Here is a 15769-nt window from a genome sequence, read left to right as displayed (position 1 = left end):
GCTGCTTTTAAAACACCTAATTTTTCCATCCAACACTAGTCAGAAGAAGCCCATAGTAGCCAATTGCAAATTATGTTTTGAGAAAAGCTTATACAATCACAGAATTGGCTTGAGAAAGCAAAAGAAAGGAAAATGGTTACATCAATAAGTGCTTCAATCCATGGGTTCAACCATTCTTTCTTGAATCTTCAAATTACATGTTAGCTACATTTTTATTAAAAGAATGCGAGGAAAATCAAGGTAGAGCTAGGTCACAGATGTCCCATGATCCAACTGAAGAGCAGAACAGACTTGAGCGGTTACATTTTCTCCTGTTCTAAAGTCATCTATTAAAGTGTTATTACAACATTCCACAGATAGACTTTAGCATTACCAAATGGTTCAAGGCCTGATTTTGGTCTGACAAACTAAATATCCATAAATTAGCACCAATTCCAACCGTTAGGAATCCTACAAACCTCCATAAATTGCACCATTCTCTCCTTTGCCAGAACCAGAAGTTGTTCTCTCAAGATATTCCAATGAAAGATAGGGAATCAAATTTTCAGTACATTTTAACTAAAAGTATGGAGTGTTCAGTCAATATTGCTGAATACAATATTTTCCCCATTACAAGTTACAGAAACAATAATTTAGCAATATTTGAAAATGTGAATTATACACAATTCAAACACAATCCTTTAAAAGCCCAATTGGATAAAACAATAATAGAGGTAAATAATAAATGCCATAAGTTGACCCAGCAGCAGAAGCAAAAGTGTTGACTCAGGGCAGAGGAAGAAGGAAAAGAAAGTACACCACAGTTCACTTCTAATCTATCATTGGAAGTGAGTATCTACCACATATCAACCCTTCCCAGGATCGGCATATACTGAATATACTGAACGGCTCACCCACACTGAATAATCATTTGGATGATATATCAAGAAATTGATGGCAGTGAACCCAATTCCCAGAGAAGCAGAAAATAACAGGACAAAGTGTACTTCCAACAGTAATTTTTTGGCACGATTCTATTTACCTTCCAAACCACAACTTTTATTCGTTACATACAATCTAGTGAGTAACAGAAGCAGGCAGATACAATCAAGCAAACTCTGACTTAACCGAAAGGCAAAAACACGTTTCATGAAACCAAATCTTCAGCTTTATCAAAAAAGGCAGGTCAATCAATGCTTCCACACCTTAAAATTTTTTTTCCTTAAATAGAATCCCAAATTTCCTGGAATTGGTTGGTATTTCCTGAAATTTTCAAAAATGCTTCCTGCGTGCTATATGTTGTTGGTTTTTTTTTGCGGGTACACGTTAACAACAAAGAAGAACAAGGTAAAATAGATCTATGTAACTACACCGCATCTGCCAGCTTCTGTTACTCACTTATACAGTGTTATGCAAGGCAGCTTTCGTTGCCTCCAACAGCTTTCGTTGTCTTCGTTTTTTTAACCTGCTCTCATGTGTCTCAGACTCTTCTCGCTCTCCCTCCCCCTTTCCCTCCCTCTCTCCCTCTACCTCCCTTTCTCCTTCCCTCCCTACCTCTCCCCACTCTCTCCCCACTCTCTCTCCCCCTCTCTCTCCCTCTCCATCTCTCCTTCCATCTCCCCCCCTTTCCCTCCCTCTCTCCCTCCACCTCTCTCTCCCTCTTCCTTTTTCTCTCTCTCTCCCTCCCTCTCTTATTCCCTACCTCACTCTCTCCCTCCTATTCCCTCTTTCCCTCCCTCCTTCTCGGCCCCTTGAGCCCACCCACCATTCTGTAAAATCAAGCACAATCCCAATGTAACGGCAATCCCATCGCCCACTGGTAACTTTTCACCATTAGGCTTATCCAGAATTCTACCACTGCCTGAAAAATAATCAAAGGCTCAACTTCCACTGAGAAAGTTAATTCTAAAGACTCATTGTTATACGAGAATTTTCCCTGTGACCCATAGTGCTGTGTTTAAAGCCCATAGCGCTACAGCCGGTAGTGCTACATTTAGAACCCGCAGTGCTGCAGCCGACAGCTCTTCGTTTAAATTCCCATGTGTTAAACTGACAGCGCTCAGTTTAAACGTTTCAGCACCAAACCGGCAGTGCTGCATGTATTACCTTTACACCCCTTTGCGGAAATTTTCCGAAATTATTCAATTTCCCTAAAATTAACCGATGACAACCAGAATTTCCCGAATTTCGGGTAATTTCCTTCAAGTGGAAACATTGAGTTCAATGCAATTACTAAAATGTCCATCAGTGCAACAAGAAACCACATAACAAATAGATAAATCAATATGTTCCCATGAGGACTGTGCTCTACTAATCTCACAAACAGCGCACACTCTAGAGTTTACAGAAGGGTCACCAAAATGTTGCCTGGATTAGAGGGTATGAGTTACAGGCAGAGTTTGGACAAATGTGGATTGTTTTCTCTGGAGCATGAGAGGCTGAGGGGAGATCTGATTGATACATATACAATTATGTGGCATAGACAGGAGAGAGAGCATCAGAACCTTTTTTATCTCTCCAAGGTGGACACGTCAGACTAGATGGCATCTCTCTCTGGTGAGAGGGGCAACATTTAAGTGATGTGAAGGGCATGTTTTTTTTCCCACGGAGAGTGGTAGGTGTCTTGGGTGGTGGTGGATGCAGATACAATAGTGGCATTTAATCAGCTTTTAAATAAGGCACATGGATGTGTAGGGAATGGAGGAACATAGATCACATCCAAGGAGAGGAATTTAATTTACCCTGGCATCATGTTTGGCACACATTGCAGGCCAAAGGGCCTGTTCTGTGCTGTACTATTCCATGTTGTATGTTCACATTGGGTACATCCACTAAAGTTTGAACATGAACTGGGATTTACCACGTGAACAAAAATAAACATTGTTATCTGCTCATTTTTAACTTCAACTCATCCTGAGTAGCTCAGCATCTAATTTCTCATCTTTGACCGGCATGTACCGTTTTCTCCGTTATAATTTCTCTTCACTCTATCGACACATTGTGTGTGTGTGTGTGTGTGTGTGAGTGAGTGAGTGTGTGTGAGTGTGAGTGTGTGTGAGTGTGTGTGGGTGAGAGTGTGTGTGGGTGAGAGTGTGTGTGGGTGAGTGTGTGTGTGTGTGTGTGTGTGTGTGTGTGTGTGTGTGTGTGTGTGTGTGTGTGTGTGTGTGTGTGAGTGTGAGTGTGTGTGTCACTCTCTCTCGGATTTGCAAAGTACATGTCACAGCTTTCCTCTGCCCCCATTCCACCTTATCACCCATTCTCTCCATTAAATTACCCGACTACAATCTCCTGTCAATCTTTCTCAGCAAAGAAATCCCCCTCGACCCTGTGGGTTCACGTTCAATCGGTTCAGCCACTCAGTCCTGGAGATTTTGGCCCGTCACCCCAACTCCAAGTCTCCCTCTCACGCCCATTCCCCAACTGTGTACGTCTCGCTCACGCCCCCTACCCCAAGCCGCCGGGTTACACCCTCTCCCTCGCTCATCCGTCTCTCAACCCCTTTGCGAACTCAGCCCGTCGCCTTGCACCAGACCGGGCACCAGTCCGAAGGTGATCAATTCAACTTTACTGCTGCCAGCACAGACCTGCGTGTCCGTCGCCATGTTCCACTACACGCCGGAAGAGAACGCATATACCTTCCGGGTTGCCTATGAGCCCGACAAGGGGGGGTGGTGAGGGGGGGAACGGTTGCTAGGGGCGGTGGTCGCCTGGCAACAGCCCAGTTCTTCATCACCAGCATCAGCACCAGACTGACAGGCTCAGGGTGCTGGTCTGAACAAACTGCAAAGAAAAGTTAATTGTAAGTTTGGAAATTAAGGATTCAACGTCCATACCATTGGCTTGTAAGCTACTCAAGCGGACTATGAGGTACACCTTTGGTCCACCGAGTCCATGCCAACCATCGATCACCTACTTGCACTAGTTTGATGTTATCCAACTTTCCGATCCATTGCCCTTTCCTCACCTCCTATACACTGGGGATCATTTTACAGAGGCCAATTAAGGACAAATTCTCAGTCCCCTACTGCACTCCCTATACGCATAACTATACGGACAGATTTGGTTCTAATTCCATCTATAAGTTTGCAGATGACATCACTGTGGTGGGTCAAATGACAAACAATGATAAGGTGGAGTTCAGGAAGAAAGTAGAGAATTTAGTTACATGGTGTCAGGACAATAAGCTTTCCCTCAGTGTTAGCAAGACGAAGGAACTTGTTATTGACTTCAGGAAGCATGGAGAAGTACATGGCCCAATCAGCATCAATGGTGTGGAAATGGTTGAGATCCTCCAGTTCCTTGGCATTAATATTAACAATGATCTGTCGTGGACCAGCCACATTGATGTGCCAGACGAGAAGGTACACCAAGGTCTTTACTTCCTGAGGAGACTGAGGAAATTTGGCATGTCTCCAGTGACTCTTACAGACTTCTATAGATGCACGATAGAAAGCATACTGTTGGGTGGCATCACAGCTTGGTTTAGGAACAGCTCTGCAGAAATTGCAGAGAGTTGTATTTGTAACCCAGTCCACTGACTCAATCGACACCTCATGCTGCCATTCCTTCCTTGAAGCTTGAAAGTTTGCACTACCAGACTCAGGAACAGCTTCTTCCCATCTGTTAACAGGCTGCTGAATCATCCTTCCATAAGCTTAGGTACCGTTCAATTCATCTCTATTGCATTGGAGACATTGGACTTTGTCTATGGAATTGATGTGCTACAATGCTGAAAATGTTATTCTGCACTCTGTATCTTCCCCTTTGCTCTATCCATTGTACTTGAGTTTGACTTTCTTGTATTTATGTATGGTATATCTGTTAGGATAGCATACAAAATTAAGCTTTTCATTGTACTTCGGTACACGTGATAATAATAAACCTAAATTGGGCTTGTTTCTGTGCTGTTTGATTCTGAGCATCCATGCAACAAGCCACTAATAGTTTTAGTGCAAATACGCTCAATATCCTTTTCTTTTCTTATACTCCTCCAAAAGTATGGGCTATGTTCAACCTATCTATTTCTCACCTAAGCATTTTTATACACATGTTATTACTTACAAATTTCAGTAACTCACTCAAATGGCAATGAGTTTATTTTAGATGAGCTGGATATGGTCCTTACCCATAAGTACTTTCCGATAGAGGTCACCAGTTAATAAAAACGTATTTATCTTAACCCTTTTACTGCCTTTGTCATTAGCTCCATGTGGATTTTTAACTGCTTCCCCAAAGCCTGTTGCATACTCTGCGCAGTTTATCCTGTTTCTAGGGTAAAAATGTGCAAAAACGTGTATCATTAGGTGCTGAGGTTGGTGACGACAGCACATCTCTCCTTACCATTGAATACACCACAAATCAATGCATTGCACATTTACCGTGACCCTGTCCAAACTTATGCTCAATGGTTCCATGTTCCAGACTGTATTGCATTAAGAATCTGCACTTCATTAGTACTCACTACTGAAAGTAGCTGAGGAAGATCCACACTGTTGAAGAATTCTTGCACTTCTTGCCTCTATCAATCCTATCAGATTGTCAACTTCTTGCAATATTGGATGGATCACAATGGTGAGATATAACGAGTGCTCCAAGACCTCGTACAATCTTCAGGAAATGTTTTGATGCAGTGTTCTCTATTGCCAACAGAGTCTTTGTCACTATCTCTACCCTTATGTGCCAATCAACTCCCCTCAGGTGTATCCAGCAAGCACTTGCCAGGCTTTGCCCCACACCTACCTTTCTTTTCCACTTTTACCCCCATACTCTGTCAGTCTGAAAAAGGATCCTGACCTGAAAGGTTGTCTGCACATCCCCTCACCAGATTCTACCTGTCCCACAAATTCTCAAGAACTTTGTTTATTTGCTCATTCAACGCCAGATGGTGCTGCACAGTTTGCATTGTGGCAACAGGTGTAATGCTGCCCTCCAGTGGCCTCCTGTTGAATTGAACCATCAGTTATGTTGAATGTGTTGAAATGGGAAGAGTGAGAAAGTAACAGAGTAAAATCAATATAGAGTAGAATGAGGCGATGAGGAAAAGAGAATGAGAGGTGAGCTTGGCTGCAACAGTATCCATTTCTTATTATTTGAATGGCAGAATAAAAAGGATTTGTGGCACAAATGATGAAAACTTGATCGAGACCAATCCACAGACCAGAAACAATAAGAATTAAACTGCCGATTCTCTCAAAAACTAAGCTGGTTAGCACAGCAGTTAGTGATATAGAAATGCATCAGGGTAGATGTGAAGAAGATGTTTCCTCTATTGTTTAGAAATGAAGAATACCTATTTAAGACAGTGATGATGCAAGTTTTTTATCAGAATCCATGCCTTTGAAGGTGTTCTCAATGTGTGGTGGAAATGCAGTGTTTATATATTTCTAAATGCTAGATATGTACTTGAATACCCTTTCTTGATCCATTTTGGATATTGGAAATAGGTGAGAAACTATTGTATTCAGTAGGAAGTGAGCATTTGGAGGTGAATAGCATTTTCCTCTTGCAAAAAAAAAAGCAAACACTTAGCCAAGTTTATGGAGGCAGGTAAATGCAATGTGGCATCTGCATTTTAATAGCAGTGTGAACAATCATTCTGTAAACATTGAAGATGGACTGTGTGCCAAATGAATTTGGCCGTTGCACAAGACCATGTCTAAAAGTGGTTTAGAAATAAAATAATTGCATAGTTTTCTCTGTAACTGGCAACTGTTCATGTGAAGGCTATACCTCAAATATGATCCAAAGGCAGTCACAAGTTTGGTGCAACTCTAGGGTACGAGGATTTGACACAGAGAAGCACTGCGTTTGTGAACATCACACAATCACATGGCAAAGCAAAATGAAGTTCAATCACATTTAACTTTCCATTCCAAATTTTAAATCAATAAATCCCACCTCATATTCCAACCTAGAGAATTTAAATACAATTAAGGAAATAGCTGAACTCTAAAACACTTATCATGATGATTGAATAGTTAAAACTCTTTTTGGCATATTGAATCTTGGGATCCGTATCATTGTCTGAAGATCACAGTCCATAATTCTGTTTGATTCAAAAAATAAAATTTATTTTGCTTATAGATTATACATGAAAATAAATAGTTTTGAAAGGCAGGAGAGGGTAGGAAAGAGATGTTTAGTACAGAGGGAATGTCCATGATAGGGTCAATGGAAATGGCTTGATGTCGGCCGCTGGTACAACTTTAAGGTCTTTGTCTGTGTAATGAGTTGTTAATGGTAAGGTTGTGGGATTGCCCAGCAGGCCAGAATTATACAGGTAGGATAGTAAAACTAAAAAAGGAAAATTCTGCATAAACATACAGGTCAGAAGCATCTGTGGAAAGAAAAATAATCTGAATGAGTGGTAAATTCTATCATTCTACTCAGAGGCCTGATTATTTTTAAAAGAATTGTTTACAAATTAAAATGAATTATTCATAGTTGATCCAAATCTAGTTTTAAGATTAAACCAAATCTAGTTTTCATCTCTTCATCTACCCTGATCCCCTCTGACAAACAGTTTGATTCTCTCTATCTCCACCCCACCCCCACCCGCCTCTCTACCCCCCTCTCTTTCTCTCCAGTGACCCACAGTGGAAGTCACTGAAAGTTAACAGATGTTAATCTGTCTGGGTAAACAAGCCACAACTCCTAAACTCTGATAAGATTATATTCACTCTCACAGCTGATTGGATTCCCAGAAGAAAAACCTTCCTTCACTTGCAAAGCTCCGTCTGTTCGAATCACCTATTCGGAACATGCTATTCGGATCAGCAGGGGGGGGGGGGGGGGGGGGGTGTCGCAGATTCCCAGCTAATCTCAGTTGTGGTTGGGTTGCAGGTGGTCTCAATGCCTGTGGTTTCTGGAGTAAAAATTTGGTTCCAGATTAACAGGCTGCTTGCCCTGAATAAACAGGTTACCAGGACTGCTTTGACCGAGCATAAACAATTCTGAGTAGACACACGATAACAGCAGTGATCAGGAAGAATATCCACTGCTGAAGACATGCCTGTGATGTTCATCAGAGTCAAACTTTGCATAGGTCATACATAAAGATTGGATGGGAAGACCAGCAAATGCAAAGAATGCCTGGTATCTTTTGCACCTTGAATGTCCGGCTGTTGTTGACCACACACAGACGTCAGTGGTCAAACCACGATACCCTGGAGAACAGGCATGATTTTTTTTTCCATCTCACAACCGAAGAAGTGTAGTCGAGATAGTTGTGGGAGTCAGTGGGTTTGTAATAGATGTCAGTCAATAGTCTATCTCTTGAGATGGACACTACCATCTTCTGACTACCTAGCTCCTGACTCCACATCAAATACAATGCTTCATGTTGAGTGTCATGGCAAAAGTATTAGCAGAGCAAAAGGCTAATTTATTGAAATCTGAACTGTTAGGTGTAACCATACACAAAAGAAGAGCAGCAAAACAATCTGAAGATGCTGGAAATCTGAAATTATAGCAATTACAGTTCCCTTGACAGCTATTCTTAAACTTTAAACATTACTTATTCTCCAACCTCACATGATCTGGTGACCACTCAGGATGTGGAGCAGTTCTGTCTACAGTTCCTTGCAAGTTGTTCCCACAAGCTTCCTTTAAGCCCTCCTTACTTTATAATCCAATGGCTATTTGATCAATACAACTTTCCCTTTTGATTGTACCGTCTCAATCCTATTTTCCTACAACAGTGTGAATGGTTCTGATGTACAGATGTTTGATGTTGAACCATTAGGACCACAACAATGAAGAAGATGTTTTGAGTTTATCATCATTCTAAAAAAGTTGATATAGGTTTCAACAGACGTTTACATTTGTAAATCTCTGCTGAGGACAGACCTGACCACATTGGAGCCATCTAGTTATTTAAGCAATGATATGTAACCATTAGTGAGGTTGCTACATTGCAGGGACTCAGAAGAAATTCTAGTGTTTGTATAAACAAAATATTAGGATTTCCTTTCAGCATACAGCCTGTTTGATATGTTCAACACAGCCACTGAGATCCCCACAGCATTTTAGAATAGGAATCTTGTTTGGTCAATCCTGACTTCCCAAGAGTTATATAATCTTGCAGAAGTTGTGACCACAGGATATATGAGTCTTTCTTAAAGGAGCAGGGTGCTTTACTCCTGGAACCCAGTCATTGGAGGTTTATTTGTTCCTCTCTGCTTGGTTATTGCCTAGTTGTGTATAACCTTCAACTGAGATGAGAACAAAACTTTTTCATCCAGAGAGTTGTGAATTTGTGGAATTCTCTGTCACAGAAAGCAGAGGAGGCCAATTCACTAGATGAATTTAAAAGAGAGTTAGAAAGAGATCTAGGGGCTAGTGGAATCAAGGGATGTGGGGAGAAGGCAGGAACGGGTTACTGATTGTGGATGATCGGCCATGATCACAATGAATGGCAGTGCTGGCTCGAAGGGCCGAATGGCCTCCTCCTGCACCTATTTTCTATGTTACTAAGACCGAGGCCAGGGTTTTCTATTACATTTGGGCAACATGCCTGCTGAAATTGAACAGCTGGCAGTGCCTGCAAACTGTGAGATGTGGCTAGTGCAAGTGGAACAATGGGTAACTTGCACATGTTCCAACTATTTGATGGTCAGTGAACAATGCGGTATATTACATTGAGCAGTGTGTGAGTGAGAGTTAATGCTTTCACAGACATTGAGCATGAAATGTGAAATCATTAGGCTGAAGAAGAGTCTCGACCCAAAACGTCACCCATTCCTTCTCGCTCGAGAGAGATGCTGCCTGTCCCGCTGAGTTACTCCAGCATATTGTGTCTACCACTCCTTAAGCTATTTGTGGCATCATGTCCATGTCTTGGGGCTCGAGTCCTTGTGCATCTATTCCCACCTTCTCCCATGGCTGGTTCACCATATCGCTGGTGAATTACCAGGCCCCATGTTTGTAGGTCCTCACAAGCCCATTCCTCCCTCTCCACCATGGTCCCCACACACATGCCAACAGATCTGTTCTTTTCCCACAAGAAATGATGGAGCTCTCAGGCTCAAATCATACAACAGAGTCGGGTGAATATAATTTTGTCTGCCCCTGGTTCAGAATGAGCCTGATCATGTATGGTGATCCTTACTGTTCATTCCCCCCTCCCCCCCCCCCCCACCCCATCCCACAGTATCTGACAGGTAATTATTGGATTGACTCCCATCACTCAAACTCCGATGGTATTGAAACATTCAAAATCGATGGTAAATTAAGTTTCACCGTACCTTATTTGGTACACGTACAAAATACCTTTGAGCCTTTGAACATTCAAGGAAACAGGAATATTATAGAAGTTTCCATATCCATTTTTTTTTTCCATTATCAGTGTTTATTTGATGTTTGACTAGTTCAAATTTTCCATCTTAATTTGGGAAAGCCCCATCTGTAATTTTGTTTATAGAACAAAATTAGAAAATGAGTTTACACTCTCAAGGCCAAACCACAGGTATAAATGTGTTTGAAATGTAAAGATCAGCTTTGTTATTGGACGGAAACTGAACATGAGATCCTTGTTTGCCGTTGTGTTGCTTGCAGGTATGTATGAGGAATGCCTATCGCTGTGAGCAGATGGATAACAATGATGCCTTTCATAGCTCTCAAGTTTTCTAGTGGGATTGTATTTCAGATTGTCTACTAACATTGGTATTAGCGTTGTTGCAATTTTCATTGTGGTTTGTTGCAGAGACAGGTATCCAAGGGTAAATGCAGTTTGCAATACAGAAACCAACTGTTGGGGAACCTCAGCTGGTTGCGCAGCATCTGTGGGGGGGGGGGGGGGGAATTGACGTTGACACGGGTCTAGATCCTGAATCAGAACTGGGAGTGGAGAGGGATGATAGCAAGAATGAAAAAGAGATGGAGAGAGTTGAGACAGGGGCCAATGGGTGATAGGTGGAATGAGGAGGGATGAAGGCAATGGGCAGTTGGAGCTCGGTGGGGCTGCGAGATGGTTGGAATTGGGATACAGAGGCAGGTGTGTCCTACTTATCACCCCCAGCAGCTGTCTTCACCTTCACCCCCCCCCCCCCATCCACCTACCTCACTCTTCCCCATCGACCCACCCTCCTCAATCACCCCAGCCTCTAGGGACGTGCGGTCAGGGGAGGCAGGGGATGCAGAGCCTCACCTGTCATACTCCCAATGAAAATAGCTGTTAAGAAAAGTAAAGAAAAATAATAATAAAATAAATATAAAGATTTTTCCACTGACCTGTTATAAATGTCATTTCTATATGAATCTAATCATTTTTTATAGTTAAAATCGCCAAATTTGCGCAGCTCCGCTGCAAATACATGGAGGGGTGAGAGGTGAGGCAGCAACGAGCTGAGCCTTCCCTCTGATTGCGCAACCCCTCAGAAACTGGATGGAGCGCGGGCAATAAGCATGTGCCTGTTACTATCTCTCTGTAACATAGTAGGGATTGACTACAAAACAGATCAGTGTGTCCATTGAGAATATTCTATTGAGAATATTCACTTTTTACAACTCATCTTTTCTCATGCTGCATGCTGCCAGGAAAAAAAGAGCAATGGATTTTCAGTCACCACTCAAAAAGATCTATTGAATTAAAATCTTAAACATGACTGCAAATTTGAAAGATCAAAAATGCAGCAAGGTTTCAAAGAAAACACGAAGATCTGTTGATATTTATTATTAAGACCTACTGTGTATCTCTCCACAGCTGCTGCAAGTGCCAGCATTTCACCTTATGCCATCTGGCAGTTCAGGAAGATGATACAGTGTGTCCTTCCTGACAGTTCCCCCATCCTGGACTTCAATGATTATGGATGTAACTGTGGCTTTGGCGGTGCTCGAAACAGTGTTGACCAGCTGGACACGTACGTCGGTTAATGCCAATCTCTTAACTTTAGTTAAGTTGGTAGGAAATCTGGACTCTGAAAGTGCAAAGCTATGCCGAGAAGAAAGGCAATGAAAAGAAAGGCAATGAGATTAATTTCACACTTGTAAGGTTTCCTGCAGAATTACCTGTAAATGTGGTTGTCTGAATACTCTTGTGGCCTGGGATAGGTTTCTGATTTGAAACCAACATCCGTCAACTAGCATGTATGGGTCTCTTGGGACCTCACACTACCTGAGGGTGATATGACTCTATGAGGGCTGTATGACTCTATAGTCATAGGGTCATACAGCCTTTGGTCCAACTTGCCCTTACCAACCATACGATATGGACACTGAATTCTCCAATTTTTAGATAACCAATCTACAGGTACCCACCAAAAACCCTCCTCCTCTTTCTGCCCCACACTCCCCCTTTCTTCCCCCTCTTCTCCTGTTCCCCACCTGGACTCGCAGCTTTTTCTCCCCTCCCCCTACATTCCTTCCTCCGGCTTCACAATTCACAACTCTTCAATCCTTTTGTTTCACTCCTTCGGTTTTAATCTCCTTTGTTCCAACCATCTGCCTATCAAATTCCCCACCCCCTCCCCCACCCCACCAGTCTGAAGAAGGGCTCCAAGATTAAACAGAAGTGTTGTCTGATCCGCTGAGTTACTGCAGCATTTTGTGTCTTTCTGCAGTTCCTTGTTTCTACACCTGAACACGGTGTTAACCCTTCCTCAGGTACTGATCATGATATGGTCACATGATGATGATGATGATGATGATGATGATGATATCATCAAAGCACGACAGAGCTTGCCTTAGTCAGGACAGTTACTGGAAATAAATCAGTATATTTGTACAGATCTAGTTACTCATCAGATTCACGTTCTGTCATTTTTTCTTTCCAGATGTTGCTGGGAGCATGATAAATGCTATCGCGAGGCAAAAGCTAATCACTGCAGGTATCTGATAGACAGCCCATACATTGAACTCTATGACTACTCTTGCTCTGGGAATACGATCTCTTGCAGCAGTAAGTATCCAGTCCTGTCACAACTGCAGAAATTGGCACAACTAAACTTTAATATGTATTCAGTGGAAAATATGATCAGGGTGCATGTTATGGCAACAGATATTTGAATGAATTAAAAATATATATTTTGCCTAAAAACTCATCCTTGATCAGTGACACTAAGTGCATAATATAGTAAGGCTGACATTGAATTGCCACTAGGACAGCTCAGTAGTACATAATGCCTCATAATGGATTAAAAGCCCTCAAGAGTTTGCCAGAGAATACTTCAGCTGCAAGTACTGTCACATTGTTATTCTGGGTTTCCTTTTCCTTAAAACTCACTCAGAAGAGTAAAGACTCAATGTGTTTTAAAATTGGTCCTCGGCTGGTAACCAGGAGCACATTTTGGGATTTTTCATCTAAACAACCAGTTCTATTAGTTTTAAAATAGTTGTGGAAAATGACAGAACTGGTTCACAAGTTAAAGTTCTAGGCAAGGTGAAATTTTAATTGTTTTAGAAAGAAGACATTTGCAAAAGTTGATTGGAATAGGTTGTTTGCGGGTAAAGGGGCATCCTGCAAGATGAGAAGCTTTTAAAATTGAGATAGTGACAACACAGAATATGGAACAATACAGCACAGGTGCAGGCCCTTCAGCCCACAATGTCCGTGCTGAACATGATGACCAGCTAATATCCTTTGCCTGCACATTATTCCTCCATTCCCTGTAATAAGAAACATAACCTCCTCCTGTCATTTCTCCGCTGATATGGGCTCCACTTGTATACTTTAACAACCTTCCCCTATGTCTGTAACTCCATCACTTTTGGCGTCACCTGTAAACTTACTAACCCACCCATTTACATTTATGCCCAGGTCATTTATATATACAGGTATCACAAACGTACAACAGATATAAACAGAGTTACAAACTGAGATATAAACAGACTGCGTGTTCCAGTGAGAGGGAGGGGCAAGGCTGGCAAGAGTAGGGAACCCTACATGACAAGAGACATTGAGGCTCTAGTCAGAAAAAAATCTCACTGCCAGCAAATTGAATCAATTATCAAATTAATCGAGAACTGGTGGTTTGATCAGGTTCTCTAGGTTTTTTCAGTTATAATGGAACTGAAAAGTATATGAACAAAAGATAGACACAAAATGCTGGAGTAACCCAGTGGGTCAGACAGCATCAGACAGACAGTGGGTCAGACAGACACCCAGAGAGTTGTGAATTTGTGGAATTCTCTGCCTCAGAAGGCAGTGGAGGCCGATTCACTGGATGCATTGAAAAGAGAGTTAGATAAAGCTCTTAGGGCTAGCGGAATCAAGGGATATGGGGAGAAGGCAGGAACGGGGTGCTGATTGTGGATGATCAGCCATGATGATATTGAATGGTGGTGCTGGCTCGAAGGGCCGAATGGCCTACTCCTGCACCTATTTTCTATGTATCTGGGGAAAAGGAAAAGGAAATGAAAATGGAAAAGGACCGGTTAAGGAACTCAACCTGTCCCTCTGAGTTACTCCAATGTTTTGTGTCTATTTTCGGTGTGAACTAGCATCTGTAGTTCCTACCTACACAGTTTATGAATTGAACAGTAAATGCATGAAGGTACACAAAAAAGCTGGAGAAACTCAGCGGGTGCAGCAGCATCTATGGAGCGAAAGAAATAGGCAACGTTTCGGACCGAAACCCTTCTTCAGACTGATCGGGGGTGGGGGGGGGGCAGGGACAAGAAAGGAAAAAGGAGGAGGAGCTCGAAGGCTGGGGGATGGGAGGAGACAGCAGGGGGACTGAGGAAGGGGAGGAGATAGCAAGGACTAACAAAATTGGGAGAATTCGATGTTCATGCCCCCAGGATGCAGACTCCCCAAGCGTAATATGAGGTGCTGTTCCTCCAATTTCTGGTGCTGCTCGCTGTGGCCATGGAGGAGACCCAGGACAGAGAGGTCGGAGATGGAGTGGGAGGGGGAGTTGAAGTGCTGAGCCACCGGGAGGTCAGCTTGGTTATTGCGGACCGATCGGAGGTGTTCGGCGAAACGATCGCCCAACCTCCGCTTGGTCTCACCGATATAGATCTGCTGACATCTAGAGCAGCGGATGCAATAGATGAGGTTGGAGGAGATGCAGGTAAACCTCTGTCGCACCTGGAACGACTGCTTGGGTCCTTGGAGTCGAGGGGGGAGGTAAAGGGACAAGTGTTGCATCTCTTGCGGTTGCAAGGGAAAGTGCCCGGGGAGGGGGTGGTACGAGAGGGAAGGGAAGAATTGACAAGGGAGTTATGGAGGGAGCGGTCTTTGCGGAAAGCAGATATGAGGGAAGATGGGAAGATGTGGCGAGTGGTGGGGATGATGCATGAGCCCAGTTGTAACTGATCGAATAACTTGGTAAGTCACCAAGACCGATTGTACTAAGGTGACGAGGGGTGCCATGAAAGATCATACCACACAACTTGAACCCAGTAAGCCATTCTTCAGACATAGTTTTCAGGAATTGATGTGTGCTATTGTTCCTTGATAATGGTGATGATGGTGATGAGGTAACATATGTACAGAGCCAATTTATAACCACAATTTTTTTCTTTTCCAGACAATAATAATCCCTGTGAGACTGATATTTGTAATTGTGATCGTATAGCAGCCATCTGCTTTTCAGATGCCCCTTACAACCCTCAGTATAAAAATTTGGACAAGGATCTCTACTGCAACTAAAGAATTGGGGCAGAATTAAGGATTAAACAAATATTTAAAAAACATGTTTTTGCATTTTTTGTCCATTTGTTGTTAAATGATTCACATACAAACAGAAAAGCCATCTTTGGCTTCAAGACTATGTTCTTACAAGAATACTATTGATTAACAGCCACTGGGTAGTGAATGGTTATAATGTTTATATATAAACATCTTTTCAAA

General features: G+C 42.5%; 2 protein-coding genes across 2 annotated transcripts in view; one reads left to right on the top strand and one right to left on the bottom strand.

Annotated features, from left to right (window-relative positions):
- Window positions 1-3639, bottom strand: part of gcn1 (GCN1 activator of EIF2AK4) — an 88890-nt gene extending 85251 nt beyond the window's left edge. Inside the window, exon 1 of the mRNA XM_033043515.1 lies at window positions 3564-3639. Within this exon, the coding sequence (XP_032899406.1) occupies window positions 3564-3581 (18 nt within the window). The 5' untranslated portion in view covers window positions 3582-3639. The remainder of the gene's footprint in view (window positions 1-3563) is intronic.
- A 5-nt stretch (window positions 3640-3644) lies between these two features.
- LOC116987159 (phospholipase A2-like) lies at window positions 3645-15568 on the top strand. The gene is made up of 4 exons (XM_033043035.1): window positions 3645-3778; window positions 11681-11837; window positions 12750-12874; window positions 15447-15568. The coding sequence occupies exons 2-4, from the start codon at window positions 11731-11733 to the stop codon at window positions 15566-15568; spliced, it is 354 nt and encodes a 117-aa protein (XP_032898926.1). The 5' UTR covers window positions 3645-3778; window positions 11681-11730.
- The last annotated feature ends 201 nt before the right edge of the window (window positions 15569-15769 follow it).

The sequence above is a fragment of the Amblyraja radiata genome, chromosome 25, assembly GCF_010909765.2.
Source record: "Amblyraja radiata isolate CabotCenter1 chromosome 25, sAmbRad1.1.pri, whole genome shotgun sequence".
In the NCBI taxonomy this organism is placed as follows: domain Eukaryota; kingdom Metazoa; phylum Chordata; class Chondrichthyes; order Rajiformes; family Rajidae; genus Amblyraja; species Amblyraja radiata.
The sequence above is the reverse complement of the archived record's forward strand: the minus strand, read 5'-3'. Positions and strand labels throughout refer to the sequence as shown.

Excerpts from the sequence above, each read along its gene's own strand:
- LOC116987159 (XM_033043035.1), top strand. The coding sequence starts at position 11,731 with ATGATACAGTGTGTCCTTCCTGACAGTTCCCCCATCCTGGACTTCAAT. Across the intron at positions 11,838-12,749 it reads AGTGTTGACCAGCTGGACAC|ATGTTGCTGGGAGCATGATA; the intron begins GTACGTCGGTTA and ends TTTTCTTTCCAG. Across the intron at positions 12,875-15,446 it reads GAATACGATCTCTTGCAGCA|ACAATAATAATCCCTGTGAG; the intron begins GTAAGTATCCAG and ends TTTCTTTTCCAG.